The 25,792-nt window shown below is 57.2% G+C and overlaps 1 protein-coding gene across 4 annotated transcripts in view; it reads left to right on the plus strand.

The window, feature by feature from the left end:
• Positions 1 to 25,792, plus strand: part of ADCYAP1R1 (ADCYAP receptor type I) — a 49,813-nt gene that overhangs the window by 18,395 nt on the left and 5,626 nt on the right. The window contains exons 4-17 of one of the 4 annotated variants that reach the window (XM_051852889.3): positions 1,287 to 1,394; positions 3,497 to 3,517; positions 4,415 to 4,456; positions 7,284 to 7,393; positions 7,793 to 7,890; positions 8,380 to 8,512; positions 9,381 to 9,534; positions 9,830 to 9,890; positions 10,569 to 10,638; positions 14,490 to 14,581; positions 17,527 to 17,610; positions 21,140 to 21,223; positions 23,921 to 24,050; positions 25,460 to 25,501. In XM_051852889.3, coding sequence (XP_051708849.1) covers positions 1,287 to 1,394; positions 3,497 to 3,517; positions 4,415 to 4,456; positions 7,284 to 7,393; positions 7,793 to 7,890; positions 8,380 to 8,512; positions 9,381 to 9,534; positions 9,830 to 9,890; positions 10,569 to 10,638; positions 14,490 to 14,581; positions 17,527 to 17,610; positions 21,140 to 21,223; positions 23,921 to 24,050; positions 25,460 to 25,501 — 1,229 coding nt within the window. The remainder of the gene's footprint in view (positions 1 to 1,286; positions 1,395 to 3,496; positions 3,518 to 4,414; positions 4,457 to 7,283; positions 7,394 to 7,792; positions 7,891 to 8,379; positions 8,513 to 9,380; positions 9,535 to 9,829; positions 9,891 to 10,568; positions 10,639 to 14,489; positions 14,582 to 17,526; positions 17,611 to 21,139; positions 21,224 to 23,920; positions 24,051 to 25,459; positions 25,502 to 25,792) is intronic. The other 3 variants (XM_002713739.6, XM_008261610.5, XM_002713740.6) reach the window with 3 other exon arrangements.

The raw sequence follows: 25,792 nt of genomic DNA on the forward strand, positions 1-25,792 counted from the left end.
AGCTCCCTAGCTGTCATTGCACAAGCAGGTTGCCACTGGCCAGTGTGACTGGAGGTGAATCCGAACAGTGAGGGCTGAATTCTGAGAAACAGGGTTTTCTGCACCCAGAAGTTGTGCTTGCTTCTGGTTCCAAACCGTGCCCAGAAGTCACGGGCCCCAGTAGAGAGACCTTGAGCTTTATCAGGTCTACCCTGACCCTCCCCACTGCTTAGCACCTGCCCCGGTGACTTCCGGGACCTGACGGCTGCTTCCACAGGCTGTGAGCGCACCTGCAGGGCTCCGCGCCGTCTGCACACCTGGGTAGACCTCTCTCAGGGGAATGACTCCCAGGGGCACCTTAGTGAAATAATAAAATTACCGCTGATAACACCGTGAGCATGCAGGAGGTGGGCCTGGCACTGTTCAGAGAGCTTCCCACACGTGAGCTTGTGACTCCTCACGGCAGCCCGGGGAGGTGGGATGCTGGCAGCCACCCGCTGTCCCTTGCAGGCGCCTCCTCACTTTCACCCTCCTCTGTCTCTGGTTGCATCACTGCATGCCCCTCCTCAGCCCACCCTGTCCATGTGGGGTCCTGGGGCCCCCTCCTCCATGCTCTTCTCACCCCTTGCCCTTTCCCTGGCTTAATGCTCAGCCTGTGGCTTCAACCACTGCCCATGTGCTGGGTGAAGAGTGAGCAGTGGGGTGCTGAGGCTGCAGAGCAGGGGCTGTAGGTGCCGTGTCACAGGACTGAGGGTGCTGAGCACTCCGAGAACTTCTAATTGCTGTGGGTGGAGTGGACAAGGGCACCTGTGTGTATACATGTGTGTGTTTTGTGGAGAGTATATAGTAATGCGTATGGTATGTCTGTAGTGTTTGTGCAGTGCACATGTATATGCATACACATGTAGTATGTGTTACATGTGCACCATGTGGTATGTGTTTACATACATGTACATGTATGTATGTTGTGCATTTGTTGTGTGTATATGGTCTGTGTGAATATGGTGTGTGTTTGTGTGGTATATGTGCATTGTGATGTGTTCTACCATGCTTATATGTACACAGTATGTATGGTGTGATGCACATGTGTGGTGTGCATGTGTGTACATGTATGGTACATTGGTGCAAGTGTGTGCACTGTGGTATATATGCATACACGGGTGTGTGTGGTGTGGTATCTACAGGGTGTACAATGGGCACACACGTATATGATGAGCGCTGTGGTGTGTACTCCTGTGGTGTGTGTGTATGCATGTGATAGATGTGTGTGGTGTACATGTGTGCTCACCGTGGTTCTCTGCCCACAGGCTGCCCTGGGATGTGGGACAACATCACATGTTGGAAGCCTGCGCACGTGGGTGAGATGGTCCTGGTCAGCTGCCCCGAACTCTTCCGAATCTTCAACCCTGACCAAGGTGGGTTCAGTCCAGAGTTGCTGCACCCACCTCTGTCCAGCCTCTCCCTGTGCTGGGCCCCAGGCCCCCCAGGGAGGAAGCAGCAAGGTGGGGCTGGTGTCTGGGCAGACATTCCCAGTTCTGGAGCTCACATGCTGGGGGCGCTCCTGCACGTGAGAGCACATGGTGAAAGGTGAGGGCGAGGCCGGGCACCTGAGCCAGGCAGTGCGCCCCTCCGCTGGGCCCCTGCTCTGGACACCCCCCAGGGTCTCTGGGTGAAGTGCAGCCCTGCGTGTGGCTGTCACATCATGCAGCACCTGTCACACTTCCAGTACCCGGCAGTGAGTGTTAGCGGGCATTGTCACCACTGTCACTGGAGGGACGTGTGCACAGGACACGCAGTGAGGCACCCGCTAGCAGGATGAGTGAAGGAGGCTCACCCACGTCCACACTCACACACCCACTCACCCAGGCCTGGCCCTCCCGGTGGGCCGTGTACACTCGCGACTGCCTGCGTCAGGTTGCACGCCGGGGTCCCTGCCACCCAGAGGCAGCTGTGAGGGCTCAGGAGTCAGGGGCTGCCCAGGGAGAGGACCTGGGCGCAGGGGCTTGCAGATGCTGGCCAGGGACAGGTGTGCAGCCTCCTGCGTGTCTGTGTGCAGCCTCCTCGGTGTCTCTGAAGAGCTGTGGAGAGATCCTGTGACCCCTGAGTGACTGGGGAGTTATGAGGTGGCCGGGGGGATGTGGGGCAGAGTGGAGAAGGCAGTGTCCTGCCCAGAGATCACCAGGGCTAAGGGGTCTGGGGGAAGCTGGGCTGCGGATGGCTTCTTTGCGTGTGAGTTAGGTGGGCTCTTCCTGGCCGGCTGACGTCTGGCTGGGGTCTGGCCGGCTGACGTCTGGCTGGGGTCTGGCCGGCTGACATCTGGCTGGGGTCTGGCCGGTCCAGCCCGCATGGGTGTCGAGAGAGGCAGAGCAGCTCGCTGAGGGCACGGAGCTTGGGCTGGGCAGGGATGGCTGGTGGGGATGGCCTCAGGCAGGGGTGTACTGGGAAGCACTTGCGGTCATCTTGGGCCCTGGGTGCACCTTGGTGCAGAGGCTGGAGGGCGGGGCCTCCTAAGGGTACCAGGGCCTGGGTGCTGTGTGTCTGTGCACAAGGCCCTTGTGGCCTGGTCTCTGTTTCCTCTCCCCTGGCCTAAGGCTCAGGCACATGTGCTTCCAGCGGTGGAGTCCCGTGTCCTGTCCAAGCTGCCCGAAGCCCCCTTACCTCTGCCCTGGGGGTGGAGAGGGGCTTGCAGGAGGCAGCAGAGAGAGACAGTAGTGCACCTTGGGGGCCCCAGCACCCATCTGTGCTCCATCCCAAGACCAGAGAAGGCAGAGTTCATCTGCCATGCCCCACATCCCTTCGGGACACCAGCTGTACCTCCCACCTCCAGACTTCCTCCCAGGGCTGACACCAGAGCCCTGCGTGAATTTGAAAGGGGAGACTGGCGGCCGGGAGTGAGAGGCGGCAGCAGTGAGTTAGGCTGATTCCCAGTTCATGCCTGCAGAGACCAGCATGCTGGCTTCCCCCATCCTGGGTTGCCTTCATCACTCGTTTTCTCCTTAGTGTCTACTGTGGGTCAGTTTCCACGCTAAGATGGCTTCTCATCAGCCACGGCCACAAAAGGCAGAACGAATCCAAAGTGCAAAAAGCCTCCTTAAGATGCGCTCTTGCCAACAGCCTCCTCCCTCTGGCAGGGGCCCGGGGAGCCTGTCTTTTACACCTGCTTCCTAATGGCTCATTAGAGCAGGGCCATTGGCACCTCCGCTCGCTGGCTGCTCTCTCTACCTCGGGGTGAGACTTGCTTTCAACGCTGAGAAGGCAGAGGATGGAAGATCCCAGCCCACTTAGCCGGGCAGAATGGAGCAGGAGATGCGGGGTGCAGCGGCTCCAACCCCTCCCTCCTCCTCTCAGTTGCCTCTGTGCGTTTTTGGAGGTGGAGGTGACATGGAGGTGTCCGGGGCCGGTCCCACCCCCAGCTGGTAGTCCCCAGCAGGCTTCTCTCCAGTGTTGGGGGCATGGGTGACGGCGACCCTGACGCCAGCCCACCTGCTCACCTCTGCTCTTTCTCTTTCTCTTTCAGCCTGGGAGACAGATACCATCGGTAAGAGGCACCTTGTTGAGGACAGACCACTGTCCAAATGTCTGTCTGTCCATCCAGCAGGGGCCCTGCCCAGGGAGGGTCCAGGTTCCGGCTGCTGGGGTCCAGTGGAGGTGGAATGAGCGCTCACTGGGGTCGGTTTCCCCTGCCACTCCCTGACTTGGTCACTCTGCAGTGGGGGGCATGGGAAGGTGGACGATTTCAGCTCAGGGCGCTCACACGCGTGTTCAGGAGCACAGGGCTTAGAAGCCAAGCCACACATGTGTGCACACAGACGCCTGAGCGCTTGAGTGACATCCAGAGTGCTGTCCCCAGTGGCTGAGAAGCCGGAAGGGGCATCAAACAAGAGGACATGAGAGACCGAATGATGCACCTCGTAGGCAGAATAGCTAAGAGGTCAGGAGAGGCTTCCTGGAGGAGGTGCAGCGTCAGCTGGGCCTTAGAAACAGGATGTTGAGGTGGGGGGGAATGGGCTTTCTTGAAGGCAAGGATTGGGCCTCAGAAGAGGGAGGCAATGAGAGCAAAGCGAAGGGCAGAGAAGTGTCCGAGGCTGAAGGTGCAGCAGGTCCAGAGGCCTGGTCGGAGGGTTGAGCCCCTAGGAAGCAACCTCCAGGCCCGGACCCCCGTTGCCATTCTTGGCCCGCCTCCTGAAAAGGCCCTGTCTTCCTTTCTCATTCTCTCCCATTCCTCTCTACCCCCCGAGGCCTGCCTTCCCCGTGAGGGTGCCCCTTTGCCTGCTGAGCACCGCAGAAGTGCAGACCCGGCGAGCATGGTGCTGGCCGGTGTCGGGGAGGCTGGGGCTGGTGTGTGTGCAACACTGCATGCCTGGGTCAGCCTTGGCCTTGGAGCATGTGCCGTGAGCAGCCGTGCCCTGACGCACGCCCACCTCGTGTTTTACAGGAGAGTTTGATTTTGCCGAGAGCACCTCTTTGGATCTCGCGGGTAAGGGGCCAGGCTGGCGGGGCGGGTGGGCGTCTGCTGACTGTGAGCTTGGGGTCCCAGGCCCGGCCATGCCCCTCTCCCTCTGTGACTCTGCCTTCTTACTTAGGTCAGTCCCCTTTTCTTTCTGGTAAAGTCCCAGGTGGTCTCCGTGGAAGACTGCACTTCCGTGCCCAGCACATCCTGTGTTTGGGTGCAGCTCAGAACAGTCATGGCAAGTTGGGATGAAAAGATAAGTTTATTTTGGTGCCAAAAATATTGACATCCAGGCGTGGTTTTGTCGTAACACGCATTTTCCCATGAACTTTTTGAAGACCCTACAGAAGCACGGATCTCAAAACTTTTTTCGTACCAAAATAAACATCCTTTAATTACATTTTTCAGAAACGTCTTGAAATGCTTTCGTGCGAATTCAGGGGAGCCCTTTGGGACCCTAGGGAAAAGAACTGGATCAGTCGCTCCCTGATGGTTTTGAACCCCGACGCGTAGGGCAGAGGTTCTCACACTGTGCTTGTGTTTTGCCGTTGCCTTGTGGGCTTGTTAGAATGCAGATTCCTGGGCCTCGTCCCCAGAGGCTCTGATTTAGTGGGCTGGGCTGGGGCCTGAGAAGGAGCCTAGCTGCCCGGTCTCCCAGCCGGCACCCACTTTGGGGATGATCACCCTAAAATTCCATGCTCCTTTGAAGCTGCTGGGGGCAAAACAGCCTCACCAAGTGGGCGCAGTCGCTGCAGGTTTTTGACAGCCTACAGCCTGCTCTTCTAGAGAGTTCTGTCTGAATAATAGTCACCAAATAGCTCTGGAACAAAAAGGCCTATAGTGTTCTGAGCCTACACTGTGTTGTCAAAAAAGAGCGAGAAAAAAGAAGAAAAATAAAAGAAAGGAAATGGCTTTTCCCTCTCGGTCACGTTTTTTTACAAAATCATTTTCCAGAGCAGCCTGCCTGTCCTCTTCCTGCACCCTGGGTGGGTGGCGGGGGGACTTGGCCGGGGTTTCTGCAGGAAATGTTGGGAGGCACTTGGAGGGACGTTGCCAGTGGCAGCTCGAGACGGACTGGCTGGAAGACTGGGCCATTTGGCAGGGAACCGTGGGACAGAAGTGAGCTCCGATGCTCTGCCCGGGCCTGCCAAACTCCCTCCTTCCTGTGCCGTGGGATTCGGGATCTCAGGAGGAATGGACGCTGTTCTCGCACTCGGCTGGGAATCTCCTCTCCAGCAGGGGACCCCTTGTCCCTGCTGCTTCCCTACGTCTTCCTGGCGTGTTTCTGACTCCTGTGGCTAAAGAGAACTGGCCTTTGGTCTCCCCACTCCACCAGCAAGGATGCAGGCTGGAGAAGCAGAGGGGCCTCCTCTCCTGGCCTCAGCCTCCTGCCGGGCATCTCCTGCGACCCAGTGCTCACCCAGCTTCCTTTGCGAGCTGCCCAGAGATGGCTGGGGCCCAGAGGGGAGGGCTTGTCCAGCAGTGTGGGTGCTGGAGCCCCTCCTCTGCAGATGCCCCTTGTTTTACACCGTTCCCAGGTCACGGAATCTGGTGGAGGCAAGACCCATCCTCTTGGGTCCCAATACAGCAGGTGAACTCCCAGGGAGCCCATCCGGGGCCACACTCAGGGGCTGCCTGAAGGAAAGGGGGCTGCTTGTTCTCCCACCTTCCCAGACATTAGCATCCCCACCCCCTTACAGACCAGTGGGTGAAGGGAGAAGGAAGTGAGCAATCACTAAAGCCTGGAACAGCCCCAAGCAGGGCGGGAACCGGCTTGGACTCTACCCTGTAGCCAGCAAGTGATGCCTGGAGTGGCCACGACTGGGCCCGCCTCCTTGATGTCCCACAAAATGCCCTTAAACTTGGATCAAAAGAAGCTGAAGGAAATTAGTGACAGGAAATTGACCTGACCTTAACCTATTAAAGACAACCCTTGTTCCCTGTGTTTTTTTTTTTAAGCCTACATGTGATCTTAGGCTCCGGCACTGGGTCAGCAGAGGTGAGGCCCTTGCTGACTAAACTCTGGCTGGTGCGTGAGGTCGTGGCTGTTCCGAGGGAAGCACTGCCCATAGCCGCGGTCTCAAGGCTGCCTAGGGCCTGCCCCTCACTGTCCCCTCATGAAATTCTGGTGCCCACCTAGCAGGGCTGGAGGAGACCCCTGGGGCCAGGTCTAGAATCTGCATTTGTGATCGAGCTCCCAGCTGATGCTTCTGCACCTTGGCACTGAGAAGCATTGGCCAGGGCGCAGGTCTTTCCCAGAGTGGGGGGCAGGGCATGCAGCCATGTTCACCTTGGCAGGTGCAGCCCCCTCATGCTTGGGTAAGAGTGCCGTTTGTCCCTTGCCCCTCCCCCCAGCATCCTCCATAACGGCTGAGTTGGGCGGCATCAGCAGTCACTGATTTTTTTTTAATAAAGATTTATTTATTTATTCAAAAGTCAGAGTTACAAAGAGAGAGGGAGAGAGATCTTCCATCTGCTGGCCTCAGTGGCCAGCGCTGGGCCAGGCCGAAGCCAGGAGTCTGCAGAGGAGCTTCTTCTGGGTCTCCCATGTGGGTGCAGGGGCCCAAGCACTTGGGCCATCCTCTGTTGCTTTGCCAGGCCCCGAGCAGAGAGCTGGATCAGGAGTGGAGCAGCTGGAGCCCATATGGGCTGCTGGTGTCGTGGGTGGCAGATTTACCTGCCACGCGACCACGCTGGCCCCACAGTGACTGATTTCTTGCACCTCCAGTCCCCGTGCTTCCCAGCCGGGCATGTAGGTCTCCAGGAATTCCTCTGTAAGAAGTCATTTGTGCAGGTGAATTCCAGGGCCCTTCCAGGTCATCGCCATGCTCACGGAGTTCTCTGTTCCCTGCAGACATGGGGGTGGTGAGCCGGAACTGCACGGAGGACGGCTGGTCTGAGCCTTTCCCTCACTACTTCGACGCCTGCGGGTTCGATGAGTATGAGTCTGAGCCTGGGGACCAGGTGAGTGTCTGCATCCTGTGCTCACAGGTGACAGGGGAGGGCTGGGGAGACCCAGGGCTCTGTGCTGTACTTGTGAGCGTACCAAGGCAGATGTGTGGGGGTCAAGACCTTTACCCACTGCACTGTGGCTGCTGCCTAAGTGCCCTCACGGCCACCCCGGCGACTCTGCCAGGAAGGCTGGCTTTGCCAGGTCCCAGGCCAGGGGCTGGAGCAGCTGTTGGCTATCACTGGCCAGGCTCTTGCCTTCCACAGGCCTTCACTGAGCGGTTGCAGGGGCAGTGCAGGGTGCTGGGGGTGAGCTCAGCAGGGGCAGAGAGGGAGGAGGAGCCGGGCCCGGAGGGAAGCCTGGCTGCAGGTGGGAGGAGGGCTGAGTCCCGCCCCTCCTGTGCCCTGCTGCAGGACTATTACTACCTGTCGGTGAAGGCCCTCTACACGGTCGGCTACAGCACCTCCCTCGTCACCCTCACCACCGCCATGGTCATCCTGTGTCGCTTCCGGTGAGACCTCCCAGCAGCACTGGAGCAAGCAAGGGTGCCCCCCCCCCCCCCACCAGCTGAGAGCCCATGCCCTCCCGCCCCACCTTCCCCTGGATGTCAGCCCTGGAAGAACCTTCCAGGCATTTCCCCTACCCTGAGAGTAGCAAAGGGGACCCTCACCCCAGAGAGGGCGGCTGACTTGTTCAGGCCACGCAGCGGGCAGAACCTGGGCAACAGACCTGCCCCACGGGCTCCTGTCTTCCTGGCCCAGCCAGGGAGGGCCGCAGGAGGGAGCAGTCTGACCACGCCCAGTAGCGGCTCCGCGTTACAGGGTCCTGGCAGTCGGGAGGATCTCCAGAAGTGGGCAGGTGGAGATGCCTGGGTGGGGGCCCCACGGATACAAAGCCCTGAGCAGGGCCCAGAGCAGAGCCTGGAGAAGAGGATGTGCAGTGCCTGGGTGCTGCCGGCGCTGGGCTCAAGGCCTCCTCCCGCCCGGGCGCACGCCTGCAGGAAGCTGCACTGCACGCGGAACTTCATCCACATGAACCTGTTCGTGTCCTTCATGCTGAGGGCCATCTCCGTCTTCATCAAAGACTGGATCCTGTACGCCGAGCAGGATAGCAACCACTGCTTCGTCTCCACCGTGAGTGAGCCGGGGGCTGGGGCACCTGCCGGGGAGGCCCTGTGCCCTCCCCCTTGCCATCCCGCTTGTCCAGCATGCACCTGCTGGCTGGTGAAGGCGCTGTCCCCTGTTAACATGGGAATCTGGAAGTCTCCCTGAAGTTACCAGGGAGCCACGTCCAGGTCCCCGCCAACCAGACGGTTCCTGCCCCCTGGCCGGGCGTTGTACTTGGCAGAGCAGTTGAGGAATGTCTGGTGGGAACTGCCAAGTGCCAGTTGACTGAGGAGGAAACCGAGACTCAGGAAGGCTTGCCAGGCGTGTAGCCAGGCTGTGTGAGGCCAGGCGCTGCCCGACCAAGCGTCTTCCATGCCTCCTCCTTTAAGACACCTCATACCCTTGAGGCAGGTGCAGTTCAGAGAGGCGGGGCTTCCAGGGGGCTTCCTGGGGCCTGACTCGGAGGGCATGCTTTGGGGGTCTCTGTGAGAAGAGACCTCTGGACCCCGATGTGTGCGCAGCAACTGGGAGGCTTCAAATCCTTGCCCTGCCAGGGAGCCCCCTGCAGGTGCCTCTGGCTGCTCTCCCTGCCCACCTCTGCTGTGGACCTGGGGAAGATGGAGGGAGTGAGAGGGCTCCATAGCGGCCCACTGTCCTTCTGCATGTGCGGCTTTGCCTCCTGGACAGCGGCGACTGGGCATCGGGGATGCTGCGGTTGTCGGCATCTCCAGCTAGGGCCTTTGCAGAGCTTTGGGATGCTTGGTTGGTGTCCAGCAGGCCGGAGCTGCAGGGCCCTCAGGAGTCCCCTGGGAGTGGCAGGACTGGGTTTTCGGGGTTCGGCCTGGAGGCAGCAGAGTGGGGTTTAGCGCCCTGGCCCTGGCGGCTCTCCCTGCAGGTAGAATGCAAGGCTGTCATGGTTTTCTTCCACTACTGTGTCGTGTCCAACTACTTCTGGCTGTTCATCGAGGGCCTGTACCTCTTCACGCTGCTGGTGGAGACCTTCTTCCCAGAGAGGAGATACTTCTACTGGTACACCATGATCGGCTGGGGTAGGTTGTGGGCTGCAGCCCCGTGCAGCTGGCTGGCGATGGCCTTGGTCATGCCTGTGCTGCCCTGCCCTGGGTGGGTGGCAGTCTGCTGGTCTCTGGCATTTCCTGGAGCTTCCTGTGCTGGGAAGTCACTATCAGAGGGCGAGGGGGCACAGACTCCAGGAAGCCTGGATGTGAGGGACAATGAGAGTCTTCGGCAGCTCCCCGTGTGAGGGGCAGCAAAGGCCTGGGTGGGGATAGGCATGGGGACTGCTGGCTTTCTTGTTCTCAGGGCCTCTGCCTCTTGCTCTCCCAGGCACCCCAACAGTGTGTGTGGCGGTGTGGGCCACGCTGAGGCTCTACTTCGACGACACAGGGTGAGTGTGCCCCTGGGAGCCAGGCCCTGAGTCCAGGTGGGCGCCCAATGGTGGCTCTGACTGCACAAGACCTACCCTCAACAAACCATCCAGCGCCAGGCCTGGGGAAGCCTGGCCGTGGGCCTGCCCCCGCGCGGCTCGGCTGGAAACCCGGTGAGCGGCTCAGAGGGCTTCAGATCTCCTCTGCTGCGGGGCCAGCGCTGAGCGTGGGCTCGCCGCTTTTGGGAAGAGAGGAGGAATGTCAAGTGTGGGGTTTCCAAGGCCCAGGTCGCAGAGGGAGACAGCGCCCCTCCCCGGAGCCCTGGGCAATGCCGGCTCTCAGAGTGTAGCTGCTGTCTTGGCCGCGGGGCACAGGGACGGGTCAAGGCTTGGGCGAGCAGCATTTTGAGAACCTCATGATGGATAGTCTGTGCTGTTTTGAGCACGTGCAGAATTCTTTAAATAAATCTCCGGGAGTGAGACTGCTGGACCAATGAAGGTGTTTGAAAATTTCAGACCCCAGTGGTCTCAGAGACCCCTGCACGATGTCTGTGTCCTTGGGAGGGGACGGTCATTCTGCAGCCCACTGGAGCGCTCCTTGCAGCTGGCCCCTGCTCCTCCCGGGCCTCTGGGGAACGGACTGCAGGTGTCCCAGCCAAGCCCTGACCTCATCGCTTGTCTCTGCCTGTGCTCTTTCAGCTGCTGGGATATGAACGACAGCACAGCCCTGTGGTGGGTGATCAAAGGCCCTGTGGTTGCCTCTATAATGGTGAGCGTCCTTGGGACGGAGAGAAGGGGGTGCTGGGGGCGGGACTGAGAGGGTCGCCGCACAGCCCACCCCCCTCGTCGTCATGGCTGCACTGCATTCGGCACAGATTGTTGAGCTGTGCCCCGGGGTTGACCTTTTATATGACTCTCTTTTTCTTCATTATGAAAGATGCCACTGAGAATAGTTTTGTGCATTTTTGAGCACATGCGAATATTTCTTTAGAAAATCCATAGGAGGGAGATTGCTGGGCCAAGAAAGGTTGTACATTTAAAATTTGAGATCCCAAGTCGTCTCACAAAAACCCGGGCACAGGTGTACACCTGCCCGGGGAGGTGACTCCCTTTCCCATAGGGGTGTTCGTTAGGTTTCCTTCGCTGTAACAAAATACCCTGAAGCTGGGTAGTCTGTAAAGAAAAGAGATGTCTTTAGCTCAGGTTCTGGAGGTACCAGAGCTAGGAGCCCATGTTTGTGTAGCTCTGGCGGGGGCCCTGTTGGTTGTGTTGCATCATGATGGGGAGAGAGAGCCAATGGCAGAGGCAGAGGTGGCGGGGAGGTGGGCAGAGGCCAGTCTTAGAACTCGCCAGGGGCCCAGGAGAACCATGTTAACCGCCTCCCAGGCAGTGCTCCTCGTGGCCTGATAAACTCTCCCTGGGCCCCACCCTCTAAGGTCCCACTGCCTTTCATGTCGCCACACTGGGAACCAAGCTCCTAACTCGTGAGCTCCCGGAGGACACCTCACACCCAACTCACAGCACCCGTGCTGTTGCTTGCACTTTGCAAATCGTCACTCAAGTTTTTGCGCTGTCTTATGGCGGATCATGGTAGCTCATTGTTTTCGTGTGCATTTCCCCAGACTGCCACATGACTGAGCATTTTTCCAAGCATTCACTGGCAATATCTTTTTATTCTGGGTATTCCTGTTTATTTCCTTTGCTCATTTTTCTAGCAAGTTCTCTGTCTTATTGTTTGAAGTGTAGGATCATTTCATTTGCTTTATATATTGTGAGTGAATCTCCAAGACAGTATTATGTTTATACAGCCAAATAACCATGTTTTATTTTTTAATGAATTCTCAGCCTTATTATTTATGGAGGCATTTCCCAACCTAAAATATAAAAATATTACATTTTGGGTAAGGTTTTTGTGGATTAGACTATTATATCTCTAATCCAGTTGAAGTTTAATTTTTTGCCTGGTATGAAATGATATTTAATTTTATCTAATGTTATTTTTTTGAATGAATGGATGTTTCACTCTCCTGATGGTTTTTATTGAATCCTTTTTCCATTACACTGTGATTTTATTTTATCATAAGTGTGTAGTATCCTTGTTTTGGGTTCCAGATCCCCATTGGGTATTATTAACCTGTGTCTGCTCCCCTGGCACAAGCCCTCTGGTGCTGGTTACTGTAACCTTGTAGTGTGTTTTGAATCTGGTGTTGCAATTTCCCTTTCATGATTCTTTTTTGTTCTTAAAAAATTTCTTGCATGTGTACTCTCGCAGGTGAATTTTTGAATGCTCGTCAAGTTGCAAAAATGATGTGGTTGAGACTTGTATAGACGTAGAATTGAGTTGATAGACTATGTTGGAGGAGAATTGATTTTCTTTTTTTTTTAACTTTTATTTAATGAATATAAATTTCCAAAGCACAGTTTATGGATTACAATGGCTTCCCCCCCATACCGTCCCTCCCACCCACAACCCTCCCCTTTCCCACTCCCTCTCCCCTTCCATTCACATCAAGATTCATTTTCGATTATCTTAATATACAGAAGATCAGCTTAGTATACATTAAGTAAGGATTTCAACAGTTTGCTCCCACACAGAAACATAAAGTGAAAAATAATAGATGATTTTTTTAAATGATGATGAAATCAGATCAGACCTATTGTCATGTTTAATCCCAGTGAGAGTCAAGTTGGGAGTTGATAATTTCTTTTTTTCTTTTTTTTTTTTTTTTTTTTTTTTTACAGAGGATCAGTTTAGTATGCATTAAGTAAAGATTTAAACAGTTTGCACCCCCATAGAAACACAAAGTGAAATATATTGTTTGAGTACTCATTATAGCATTAAATCTCAATGCACAGCACATTAAGGACAGAGATCCTACATGAGGAGTAAGTGCACAGTGACTCCTGTTGTTGACTTTACCAATTGACACTCCTGTCTATGGCATCAGTAATCTCCCTATGCTCCAGTCATGAGTTTCCAAGGCTATGGAAGCCCTTAAAAAAAAAAAAAAAAAAAAAAAAAAAAAAAAAAAAAAAAAAAAAGGTGAGTCTTCCTCTCAGGCTGCGGCGTGAGTCTCTGTTTATTCTGTCTTTCTCGTAGGGTCGTTTTCAGAAAGTTTTTTTGGTTTCCTTCCTCGTTCTTGTTATGTGTACCCTACGGTATTTTCTGGTTTGGACTTTTATGGGTTCTAGGAATCCTTCTTTCATTACGTTTTCCAGGTTTACTACTGATGTTCAGGGAAGCTGTTGAGTGTGGTGTGGCTTCTTCTTCCCTTAGATGTGCTTCTTAACTCCCTTGTTAGTTCTTTGGCTTTTTCAGCTGGTCCTCGTGGACTTCCTAGAGACAAAATTATATAATCAGTAGGTGAAGTTAGTTTGTGCCCTTCCTTTGCAGTATTTATACCATTTGTTCCTTTTTCTGTAGAAATCATGTTGCCCCGCACTGAATCGGGGAAGGTCCTCTTTCCGGCATGTTACAACAGGTCTGTTTTTCCACATCAGGAATGGGTGTTGAATTTTATCAAATGTGTTTATTTCCTTAGTGATGAGCATTTATGGTAGTCCAGTGTTTCTCCAGTGCAAACATTGCTATAAGAAAGATATTTGTGCATATCTTTGGGCACATGCAGCCATATCTTTGGATATTTTTGCATTCCTAGAATGAAAAGTGTATGGTTATGATCTGCTTTACTTTTTTTAGTTATTTGAAAGAGAAAGAGAAAGAGAGAGAGAGAGAGAGAGCGAGAGCGAGCTTCTTCTGACCACTGGTTCACTCCCCAAATGTCTGTGATACCCAGAGCTGGGCCAGGCCAAAGCCAAGAGCTGGGAATTCCATCGTGGTCTCCCACAGGGTAGCAGGGCCTTGAGCATGTGGGCCATCTTCTGCTGCTTTTCCAGGTGCATTAGCAGGGAACTAGATAGGAAGCAGAGCAGTTGAGACTCAAACCAACACTCTAGTATAGAATGTGGGCATTGCAAATGGCAGCTTCCCTACAGCGCCACAATGCCCACGCCAGTATTCATCACTTCCTGTTGTAATTTGGGATCTCGGTCTTCTCCAAGGGCTGCTCTGGCCAGGCTCCGGAGCCTTCTCATTGTGCCTTGTGTACGTCTGTCTCCCTTCCCCTTCTTTCTCACTGTCACACAGCTTCCCACTTGGGTTAGAAAGCGTTTGCCTCCGATCTTTACCTGGAGGCAAATGCTGCCGTGGCTGTTCCCCGGGCCGTCCTCTAACTCGTGATGCGTGCAGCTGCCCATTCTGGTTCCCAGTGTTTGGTGGCTGTGAACTTGGAGTTCCTCCAGGGAATAGCTCTCACCTCCGCCGTAGCCTCTGCTCTCCCTCTCTTGGGTTGTAGTTTCTCCCTCACCTCCATCCTACTTTCTACTTTCTCTTTGGGAGGTGCTGACTTTGCTGGCTCACTCCTGGTACCCTTTGTCACTTCCCAGGGTCTCGATGGGGTTCATTTCCTTCCTGCTCTTCCTTCAACAGAACTGTGGGAGACTCGCTGTCCATCTTAATTTACAAGTCTGGATGGGGAGAGGGGCGTGTTGGGGGGACACCAGGGGGTGTAGGAGGTCCTTGCCCGGAGTGGCCTCCATCCTCTTTTTCTTTGCCCTTAGGTTAACTTTGTGCTTTTCATCGGCATCATCATCATCCTGGTGCAGAAGCTTCAGTCGCCAGACACGGGTGGCAATGAGTCCAGCATCTACTTGTGAGTACCACTGATTGGCTGCCACCGCCAGCCCCGCCAGCCCTGTGGGCCCTCCAGGCAGGTCACAGGTGGGAGAAGGCCTGGGCTTTGCTGATGGGGCCACCTAATATGGGTGTTTGCAAGACGACTTTTTGATTAAAGCGCTTTTATTTACTTATTTGCGAGGTAGAGTTTCAGACAGAGAGAGGCAGAGGCAGAGAGAGAGAGAGAGAGGTCTTCCATCCACTGGTTCACTCCCCAAATGGCTGCAATGGCTGGAGCTGGGCTGATCCCAAGCCAGGAGCCTGGAGCTTCTTTTATGTCTCCGACGTAGATTCAGGGGCCCCAGCTCTTGAGCCATCTTCTACTGCTTTCCTAGGCAATCAGCAGAGAGCTGGATTGTTAGTGGAGCAGCCAGGACTCAAACCGGCACTACGGGTAGAGGCTTAACCTACTATGCCACAGCGTTGGCCCCTTAAAGTGCCTTTAAAACCCAGTTGCCCTCCCAGACTTCAACTGGCCTGGGAGCTCCTGATCTGCATGGTCATCGCATGGAAAGCGGGAGGGAGAGAGAACGAGACAGACGTTATCTGTGTGAGTGGGGACAGTCAAGGTGGAAAAGCCCAGATGCTCCAGGGTAGGTAGAGCTTGGCTGTTTAGGACTGCTTTTCTCTTGGGAATCCTGGCTGTGGGGGAAGCTTGGGAACACCAGTGGGTGCCTTGATGCCTGAGATGCCCACCTCCCACCCTGCATGTAGGGCTTGCTCAGGCACACCTGGGAGTCAGGTGGATGTTTTCCCTGGGTGGAGTGTTTGAAGTGGGGGATCCTTGTCTCCTTCGCCCACCCTTGGGGTGGCTCTCACCATGCATCTGGTCCCACCGCCTCAGCTCCCTCCTGTCCCAGCAGAGGAGCGTGCGATTTGTTTAGGATTCCTGGTTCAAGGGCAGCCTCTTAGCGTTGAGTATGGGCTTTTCCTACTTCAGGGCTAATTGATTTCCCAGGAGTGTTTCTGCAGCCACAGGCTGAAGGCTTATCCCAGCCCTGTCCAGTTCTGAAATCAGACAGAGCGCCTTCCGCCTCACCTTTCATAGGAGCAGGGCCAGCCAGGGTGCGGGGCTGGGGACCCTGCTGATCCTAGGGAGCAGTCAGGGGTGTCCAGTGGTTGGCGTGGTCCCTGCCTTTGCCCAGGTAGAAGCCACATGTGTTGCTCTCTCTGTCCTTAGAAGAGAGCAGGTGAGAAGGAGCTGGGGCGTTTCCATGGTGTCATGTGTGCTTGGCCCTGCCTGCATCGTGGACCTCAACAGGGGACTCCCTGCCTTGATGGCTGCCGAGGGAACTAGCAGGACAGCCGAGAGCCCCTAGAGGGCTGGGCCCGGACCCAGAGAGGGGAGGGGCGGGAACTGCTCAGAGACCGAATGCCAGAGCTTTCCCTGGGGCCCTTGGGGCTGGCTGTTGGTCTGCCTGCTGGTCAGCCTGGGGAACTAGCCTAGCACCTGGCTTGCTCAGCCACCTTTTCTCTTCCTGTGCGATGATGACACGGCATTGGACGAGATACTTTGTTTTTGCTCTCCATGTAGTCTCTCTTGCATTTTTTCCATATTTTTGCAAGTTTTCACCATGCCCTGCTGATGTGTGTCTAGTATAGAGTGGGAAATTGCCCATCGATGTCAGTCATACAGGCTCTGAGGCCAGCATGGTGGGGACCCAGGAGCCGGCCCTTCCTAGCCTTGCCTTGAGAGCCCATTGCCGCCTTCAGGTCAGGGAGAGCTCTGCCCCTCACCTCCCTGCCTACTGCTGGGAACGGGGCCTTGTGTGTGCTCCTAGAACCCTGCTTGATTGGGTTCCTTGGACCCTCACGATGACTTCCTGTATAGGAAGCTGGCGGGTGGTGGAGCTGGCCTCCTGTCTTGTAGCTCCAGCAGGCTCAGCGCCTCCTCCTAGGCAGGAGCAGTTTCTCCTTCCGAGCATGCCCTCCCCAGCAATCCTCTTCTTTGGGGGATTCTCCCAGCTTCCTCTGGCTCTGCTGGGCAGGGCCACAGGCAGGGGCTCAGCCTCAGTTTGAATAAGGACACTCTGCGAGCTCACACGTCCCGCCCCAGCAGCAAGGACCCCAGCGGGTGGCAGGGAAGGCATGTGCACCAGAATTTCAGGTTGCCCATAGCCTGGGCACTGTGGACTCCTTTTACGTCTTACGGATGCACAGATGAGAGCTATTTGTAATCAGCACATGGGTTGGCCACTGGAGGATGGAGCCAGGTCTTCACCTAGCTGGCCCATCTACTTCCATACATGTGAAAATCCCTCTTGCCATGTCAGCAGATGCTTTTTTTTTTTTTTTTTTTTAGAAAGCCAGAGCTCTGCTAGTCTTGAACCCCAAAAAATTAAAACCTTAGATGAGGGGATCTTGGAACCAGATGGGAGGGCTGATGCCAGACTGATCTACTTGATACATTGAAATTCAGCAGCACGTTGGAGTGCTTTCAGGGCCAAGGGGATGCTGCTGGCACATGAATGAATGGCAGTCCCAGTGCCAGTGCTGCCGGAACTGAGCACACTGACACCTCTGTGTACATACACTTCCTGCTCACACCCGCAGCGAGTGTGTGGACTAGGACAGCCATGGGTGTCAAACCCTGTTCTACCAGCAGGGGACTAGTTGTCCCAGAGCAGTGGGGCAGGAGGCCCTGCCCTCCAAGCTTGACTCAGTGGGGTTCCTGGAAGAAGAGCTCCCTGCTGGCTTCCCATCTCCAGTGAAAGTGCCCCAGCCTGCAGGGCGTGGGTGAGGCATGGCTCTGAGCTGGGCAGTGTCTGGGAGGAGCGGGTGATGCTGCCTGTGGGTGGAGAGGGCAGCGGGAGATGCCAGGGCTGTGCCTGGGGCCCCTGGGGCACCAGCGTTAGGTGTTGGGCTAAGGAGCCCCTTCAGTTCTGTCCACAACAGCTCTCCGGTTTTTTCCTCTGTTTCCAGAATAAATGTAAGCCTGGGAGTCCCCAAGAAAGCCCGAGAGGACCCCCTGCCTGTGCCCTCAGACCAGCATTCACTCCCTTTCCTGTAGGTTGGTTCCAGCTGCTCAGATGACAAGGGTTCGTCCTCCGTAGCCGGGCACTCCTGACACCACCTCAGCAGGACCTGTGGGGTCTGGGACCCTGCAGGGGCTGGGGGCACTGGACTTTCCATGCACTCTCCCCTGCTGTGCCTGGTGGGGGCCAGGACTGGGGCAGTGGCCAGAGGTGGAGCTGGGGGCTGGGTCAAGGCTGCATGGACTCAGGGTTGCTTTGGTCGGGGTAAGGGTTAGGACTCAGCCAAGGCTGGGGTCTGCATTGAGATCATGGCTACTTGTTGCCTGGGGATGCTGTGCCTCAGTTCCCTAAGGGGAATGGGGTGGCCGAGGTTGGCGGGGGAGGCTTCCAGGGCAAAAGCGGTACAGGGAGAGCCTCAGCCCTGCCCCAGGGGGACTGGCGTCATTCGTGAGGTCTGCGCCCAGAAGATGGGCATTGGCAGCTGCATCCTGGTCTGGGGCTGGGATGGGACATCTCTTGGCTCCCCACATCCCTGCCTGGGCCCCATCACAGAGCTTAGAGCCAGGCTCTGCTGTGACCGGGCAGGAAGGACAGCCAGGCAGGTGGCAATCCCGGCTGCCAGCCAGGGGCTCTGGTTTGTCTTCCTCTGGCAGAGACCTGGCCCTGTCCGGAGGCGCTCCACCCTCACCCACAGCTCCTGTGAGGGGTTGTTCACCTCATTTTGCAGGTGGAGAACTGAGGTCCGGAGGAAGGGAGTGCTACTGCCTAAGATCAGCCAGCAAGGAGCCCTGTGCTCAGGTGCCCCCTCAGGTGTCCAGGCTGCAGGGAGCAGGGGGCTGGCTTCTCCGTGTGCTGGGAGACGAGGCCGTGTGGGCAGGGGAGCTCCCGACACCTGCCCAGTGTGCTGGCCAGTGCTTCCCGGGGCCCGGGCAGGTCCGGGGGGTGTACAGCCTCTTAGCCCAGGCCTCGCTCTGTGAACTACAGGTCCGTATTGTGCTCCACGACCACTGGGGTAAGGGGGTGAAGAAGGTGGGGGTACAAAGAGCATCCCGCTGGCGTCTCTGTGCTGTGTCCTGCCGGGTGTTTCCTGCGCCACAGCCCGTGCAGACTGTGTGCAGAGGCCGCTGCAGCGTTCATGGAGTTTGCCCGCCATAGAAACCGTGGATGACAGATGTGACTGCTATGATTTGGAGATGGCTTTGACTTCCCAGTGGATGTCCTGCAAAGCTGTGGCAGAGCCGGGCCTGGAAGCTGCAGCTCCCTGGCCTGTGGCTGTGGGTGGAGGCCCTCTCATTCAGGCCGTGTGGCTCTCCAGGCAGCCTCTCCCACCCCCCAGGCTAGGTTTCTCATACCCTCTTGGATCCAGCCCAGCCTTGGTCTCCTTAGCCGGCCTCGGTGTGTCTCTTCCTGGGGGGAAACTCCTCTTCCCTCTGCACTTTCAGCCCTGCCTTTCAGAGACCCCCGCAAACCTCTCCTTCTCACGCCCCTGTCTGGCATTTCTTGCCATCTTACTCTGTTTCTTCTCACCAGTCCTTTTGCATCGCCTCGTTGCAGGTTTAGAGCAAGGACTGTCTTCCCCTTTCCTTCTAGATCCCTCTGCCTGGAGCCCCCACCCCACACTTTGCTGCTCCCTGATCTGCCTTACCCACCCTCCCCATCAGAGTCACACATCCCAGCTAGCATACCACTAGATGAATGGCCTTTAGAATATTCCAGAATCTCCAGGTGTCTGTGATTTTTATGGACATATCTCAAGTCAGAGAGGGGCTCCGAGGAGAACCGCCAAGGCTTTCCACGTTGGGGTGAGGGTCGAGGGAGGCAGCAGCTGAAGCTTGGGGGTCTCGGGCTCTTGGACCTCGCTCTCTGTGGTTGGCTGAGGCTGAAGTTGAAGGGTCGCGTGCCATAGAAGAGACTGGCCGAGCTCTCCGTATGGGTCATGCAGATAATAAGCCTGGACAACAGAAGAGAGACTATTTCTGGATCCCCAGTGGTGTTCTGTCCATTATTGATAAGCACATACTTCTTAGCGTGAGCCTCTGTCAGGGTATGAAACACCTTTGGCATTCACTGGGGACACTTCTCAGGGGCGGGGCGGGGTGCCTCTGACAGTGCTGCTGCAGTTCTGATGCGTGTGTGGCCCTCTTGGGCCCTGGTTAGATGTGGATTCTGAGCCCGCATAGCTGGGGAGGGGCCTGAGATTCTGCAGTGCTGGGCGGCTCCCAGGAGGTGCTGACGCTGCAGGGCTGAGCACCACAGCTGTTCCTCGTGTAGGGAATGAGGCTTCTGATGCCCACTGCACAGTGTGATGGGCATTGAAAGGTGCCATGTTTTAAATGGCAGCCACGATCCTGGTGGGACACGGAGGCTGCCAGCCAGGGTGGGCCCTGACCTTGAAGCACGTGAGGTACACGGCCGCTGAGGCAGAAGGATGGGTCCGCACAGGTGAGGCGCCTGCAGAGCTAGAATCACATGCAGCAGACCCGTGAACACCGAGCCTCCATCTCTTGTGCGCGCCCGTCTGCCTGTGCAGCAGGTCCACCATCACCAGCCAGGACCACGGGGAACCTGCTCAGGGGCTTGTGCAGGAGCGACAAGATGGTGTGGCTCGGAGACATTGCTGATGTGTGCATCAGGGAAGGATGAGACGTGCCCAGGGCTTGTGCCCACCCAAGCAAGACCGGCAGACCATGAGGGGCTCAGAGAGACCTCTTGGCCTCTTCATGAGTGTGTGACCTTGCTCAGTAGAATACAGAGCCAGCTTGCAGCCTGGGCTCAGCGCCGTAGGGGCTCTCCCTTCTGCAGCGATCCCAAAGGGCACTGCTCTCAGCACTCCATCCTGCTCCTGGAACTTGGAGCACAACACCCAGTAGAAGTCCCGGCCCCGTGTTGTGCTGCCCAGTGTGACAACCGCTAGCTAGCTGGGGCCTTAAAGGGTGACTAGGAGAACTGAGAAGTGCATTTTTTACTTTGCTGATTTTAATTAATTTTAATTCAAGTGTCTGCATGGGAGTAGAGCAATGGTGGTCACATCTAGACCAAGTAGGGCCCCATTCAATCCTGCCTGCCTCTGCTCCCTGCTCCCTGCTGTAGGCGCTGACACTGTGGCCTCTGGGGCTCAGAGACAGGAAGAGTGAGAGGGTTCAGGGGAAAGACCAGTGGACAGCCAGGTTGGTCCTCATAGCCAAGCCCGGACCGACTGACTGCAGGCTCAGGCTGGCTGTGCTAAGTCAGCAAGTGAGCGAGCTCCCCCACGTGAGCCTCCCCCACTCCCAACAAAGTCATGCTGGGCTCCGTGAGTGGGACCTCGCCTAGGCCCCACCTTCTGAGCACACACTCTGCCCCCAAGCTCGCCCGCCTCTTGTCGCCCGCGGTGTCTGTACACACGTGTGTACACGCATGGGCATGCACCTCTCTGTCCAGAGCTGACCAACCCTCGGCCCTCAGCTTCCTCCTTCTCCTCTCCCTGCCCGTGTTCCTCTGCCCTCCCCGGGAACCGTGCTGCCCCGAGGCCCACCTGGACGCCCCCCAGCTGACCGAAGTGCTAATCTTGTCACACCCAGCAGCTGCGTGCAGAAATGCTACTGCAAGCCACAGCGGGCTGAGCAGCACTCTTGCAAGATGTCAGAGCTGTCCACCATTACTCTGTAAGTGTGCGTGGCCGTGGCTGTGGCCGGGCGACCCGGAGGGGTGGGGGACGCATGCTGCTCCTGCCGCTGCCTTGAGCTTGCGTTCCTGCCAGGCTGGAGGGCAGTGGACAGCCCCTCCGGGCCTCCCAGCCCTGGCTCTGTTTCCCAGCTGCTGCATGCTGTTGTGTGTGTGTCCTGTGAGTTCTTTGTGACCTCGTGGCCCGGGGGCGGGAGGGCAGGGCTGGGGACGGGGCTGGCCTGTGCCGAGAGGGAGCAGCTCACGGTGCTGCAGCTCCTGGCTGCCCTGTGGCCTCTGAAGAGCCACACTTCCCTGGGCTTCAGTCTTAGCCCCTGCAGTTGTTTCTAGGAGTCGTAGAGTTTGGGTCCATCTAGACTGTGTCCCTGCCCAGGGCAGGAAAGGGCAGGCCAGTACCCGGAGTGAGTTGCCGTTGGCTCACTCCCTGCGTCCTCCCCAGCAGCCTGTAAGGTGCGTCTTCGTATCAGCCCCGTTTTACAGATGAGGACACTGAGGCACAGACAAGAGAGGGGACTCCCGCACTGCTATGGGATCGGTACAGAGACGATTTCAACCCAAGGGAGCCCTAAGCACTGCGCCCCAAGGTGTCTCTAACGGGGCCTTTGGGCCTCAATGTGGTGTCCCACGGGTAGTGGGCACAGTAAAGTGGGCGTGTCTGACCGCTGGAAACACTTCTCGGTTTTGAAGACTTCTCTGCCTGGGGGTGGGCTCCTTGGGGAAGAGGACACAGATTGAGGCCTGGGTGGTGGTTTCTCCAGGTTCATCTGATCACAGCATGAGGCTCACCCCTCATGGTCTCATTCCAAGTCCTGGTGCTCTGGCCCTTGCAGCTGCTGGCCGGCCCCCGCTGCCCTGTCTGCTGGAAGGGTCTGTGCAAGAAGTCCTGGCTGTGCCAGGGCTGCTGGGGCCTGGCTGGGTCGCCCTTGGACTATTCTCACCCCCATGACCACAGGCACATGTAGCCTGTGCCTGCAGGGGCGCTGTCACTGATGCTCTGAGCCCCGCCAGCCCGGGGCCACCACTTCCTGGTTTCCAAAGTTCTCATCCAATCGCAGGGGGCACCCCATCTGTACGAGGGGAGGCCTCGAGGTGGCGGCAGGGGCCGTGGCCTGGGCACTTCTATTACAGCATCCTCTGAAAGGCACCTCTGTGGGCGGGGCCGCGCAGGGCTCCAGGATGCCCCGTGCCTGCCCTTCCTGCTGCTGTCCCCTGCTTTGCTGACTTTCGTCCCCCGGCACTTGGGGTGCCCGGTCCTGGGGCCCCTCAGACAAGCAAGCCCCGAGCCCTGTTTGGTCTTCGGCGCATTTAGCCCTTCATGGAACAGACATTTGCTGGATGTCAGCGTGGTGCCAGGCCGTGCTTGCCCCGGAGATAATGGAGATAAACGAGGGGTTGCCTGGCATTCCAGGAGCCGCAGTCAGAGACGGATAGAAGAGAGGGGGCAGAAGGAGGGCTGTCAGGAGCCCCTCCAGGCCCAGAGCAAGGGGTCATGGGGATCCTATTGGTCCGGCTCTGCCCAGAGACCCCAGGACGCAGAACAGCTGCCTGTGAGCAAGGAGGGGACAGATGGGCGCCCCACCGGAGGGCACGGCCACTCCCTCCACCTGGATGGAGCACTCAGTCCCTCCTCTTGCTTCTCCCTCTCCCTCCTGACCTCTCCTCTCTTGGAGGCCCTCACACGCCGTGGATTTCGTGTTTCTAGAAGTCTGGAGCCCCCACACTCCCCACAGAATGGTTCTGCCCCAAAAGGGCTGGATGAGGGAGGAGCTGGGGCACAAGGTGTCACCGCATCAAGTCAAACAGATGCCCCCAAGCCTGCTGCCCACCCCGGGCATGGGCGAGGCTGGCCCTAGTGCGGCTGAGGGGCAGATGCCTCGGCAGGTCAGGCCTGGGCTCTGGGGGAGGCTCACTGCCCTAAATAGGCTGGGGTGGGCCAAGATGGGGTCTGCGAGAGCCCCAGGAACAAGCCCTGCGCTGTACAATGGGACCCACGATGCATCTGCTCTTGAATGTGCTCCACTGGGCTTCTGTACCCCCCAAACATTGGAGCAGAGCCCCCAGGTCCCAGCCTGGGTGCCAGAGGCAGGCGGGGTCCCCCGCAGAGCCTGTTCTCCTTGCTTGTCCCTCCTCAGAGCGGACACCTTTCCCTTCCTATGACTCAGCTTCCGCCTGATCGCTTGGTGATTGTGTATGCTCGGTCAGTCCCTCCCCCAGTCCCTCCCAAGTGCCTGCCTCGTTGTACCTCCTCTGTCCCTGACATCGGCTCTCCCCATGGCTCCTGGGGAGCGTCCCCAGCCAACTCAGGACTCAGGCAAGCCGTGGGGGCAGCTCAGGTGCAGGGAGCTTCCTTCCAGAACAGGGTGGTGTTTGCTTCTCCGGTCTTGTGTTCGGCCCTGACCTCACGTCCCCTCAGCTATTTGCACATTGCACAGAGATGCCTGCAAATCACATGGGCTCTGTTAGTGGTTCCACAGGACATTGATGGGGTGCTCTACAGGCCGGGGGTGCCCCCCCGAAAGTTCCAGGGGTCTTGTTGGCCACCATCTCTCCCAGGCCCCTTGCACAGATGCACAGGGGTCTGTGACAGGGACCCCAGCTGCAGAGGCGAATGGGGGCTGGGGGCTGAGTGCCCTCCATGGCAGCCCCTGGAACAGAGGCCTTGCTCTCTCTCTCAACAGGCGGCTGGCCCGGTCTACCCTACTGCTCATCCCGCTCTTTGGAATCCACTACACGGTGTTTGCCTTCTCCCCGGAGAACGTCAGCAAGAGGGAAAGACTCGTGTTTGAGCTGGGCCTGGGCTCCTTCCAGGTAAGTGCGGCGGGTGTGTAGAGGGCAGAATGCAGAGAGCCCAGGGCCCTGGCTTCCAACCCGCTGTGCTCCTGGAACCCTTCTAAGCTTGATTCTGGGCCTCAGTGTTTCCTTCACTGAAATGGGTACTAGAGCCAAGTGCTCTGTGAGGGCCCCGGCTGCCCTGTAGCAAGACACACTAATTAGTATCTGATTGTCAGGATGTCTGGACTCCTGAGCCAGCCCCGCTGGCAGGATCTGAAATAGCAGCACTGCCCCTTTCCCTGTCAGCTGGGGCACGAGACAGAGTGGCCTCGGCAGTCCTGCATATCTGTCTGCCTGCTGACTTCAGCCTGCCAGAGTGTGCACCCTGGGAGGGCTGCAGTTCTGTCTTACACAGAGTCCCTAGCACAGACCTGGCCACAGAGAGCCGAGTGAGCTGGGCAGGTGTGTACAGAAGTGGCTGGGGAGGGGATGCAAGAGAATAGAAGAACTGCCCCTGAAGGAATGGGAGGAGGGGACTGCACCCAAGGGAGTGACTCATGGGCTGGGAGCAGATCGGAGCCATAGAGGGTCCTTGAAGGCCGTGTGCTGGGCCAGAGCGTCTCACCCTCCACCCACTGTTGATACCTGTGTGATCTTTGTGCTCAGGAACTCATCCTGTGTGTTGGATCTGGATCTCCCCTTGCCCTATTTTTATTCAACTCCATTTTACTGGATTTCCAGTTTCCAGCCTGTTGAGGCAGGAATTTTTTTAGACAGATCCTTGGCGATTTGCAGGCTGGGAGTCACAGCCCAGGGCTCCCGTTTCTGGGCTTGCTGGTATGTCCCAGGGGCCCTGACACCTTCGCAGGACAGCACGGAGCCAGGGAGGGCCAGGAACTGCTTTGCAGCATTGAGGAAAATGCTGCTGCTTGTTTGGTGTCCATCTGTTGAATACACAGCCTCTGCCACATGTGTGTCCCCATGAGGTTCTGAAATGCTGAGTACACGAGGGACCAACCCACAGGGGCTGCATGGGGAGCTGGTGGGGACAGGGACCACACAGGTCTGTCCTGTCCTGGAGGGGTCCTGCCCTCAGGACCTGGAAGGCTGGTTGTGGAGCCCAGAGAACATTCTGGGGCACCCAGGGAAGACTTCTTGTGGAACGTATGATAGAGCTGGTCTTAGGGAAGGCAAAGGCTTTTGACTGTGAAAGCAAAGCCAGGTGTTGTGGCAGTGGGAGGGGACTTGACCACCGGCTACCTGGCTGCAGGTGCACCTGCCCATCTTGGTGGAGTAGAGCAGTTCCCAGCTGACCCCAGATCCCAGGACACGTGGTCCCCATGCAGGCCGTGGTGGTCTTTTGCTTCCTGGCGTCATCCTCTGGCCCACCCCTCCTGCAACCCCCTGCATGCAGCATGCTCAGGCCTGTTTCTCTCCCTGCACAGGGCTTCGTGGTGGCCGTGCTGTACTGTTTCCTGAATGGGGAGGTAAGACACGGTCCTTACTTCTTAGCGGTGGAGGGGGGACAGGGGATGGGCCTGCAGGCCACCCAGGGCTCCTTCCATGGCTCAGGGCTCTGCCAGGCTACAACACATGGTTGCCAGCCTTGCATGGTGCTGGGGCTTCCTCCTGATGCCCTGCACCCTGTACCAGGATTGGTACTGCCTTGCCAGCTCTGCTGCTCAGACCCAGGCCACGAAGGTGTCGGCTCTGCACAGCACAGTTGCCCCGGGATCCTGCTCTCCCCATGACCCACCAGGGGAGCACAAGTCCTGAGC

Source organism: Oryctolagus cuniculus, chromosome 16 (assembly GCF_051225735.1).
Source record: "Oryctolagus cuniculus isolate XC-2025 breed Fujian yellow rabbit chromosome 16, ASM5122573v1, whole genome shotgun sequence".
Classification (NCBI taxonomy): domain Eukaryota; kingdom Metazoa; phylum Chordata; class Mammalia; order Lagomorpha; family Leporidae; genus Oryctolagus; species Oryctolagus cuniculus.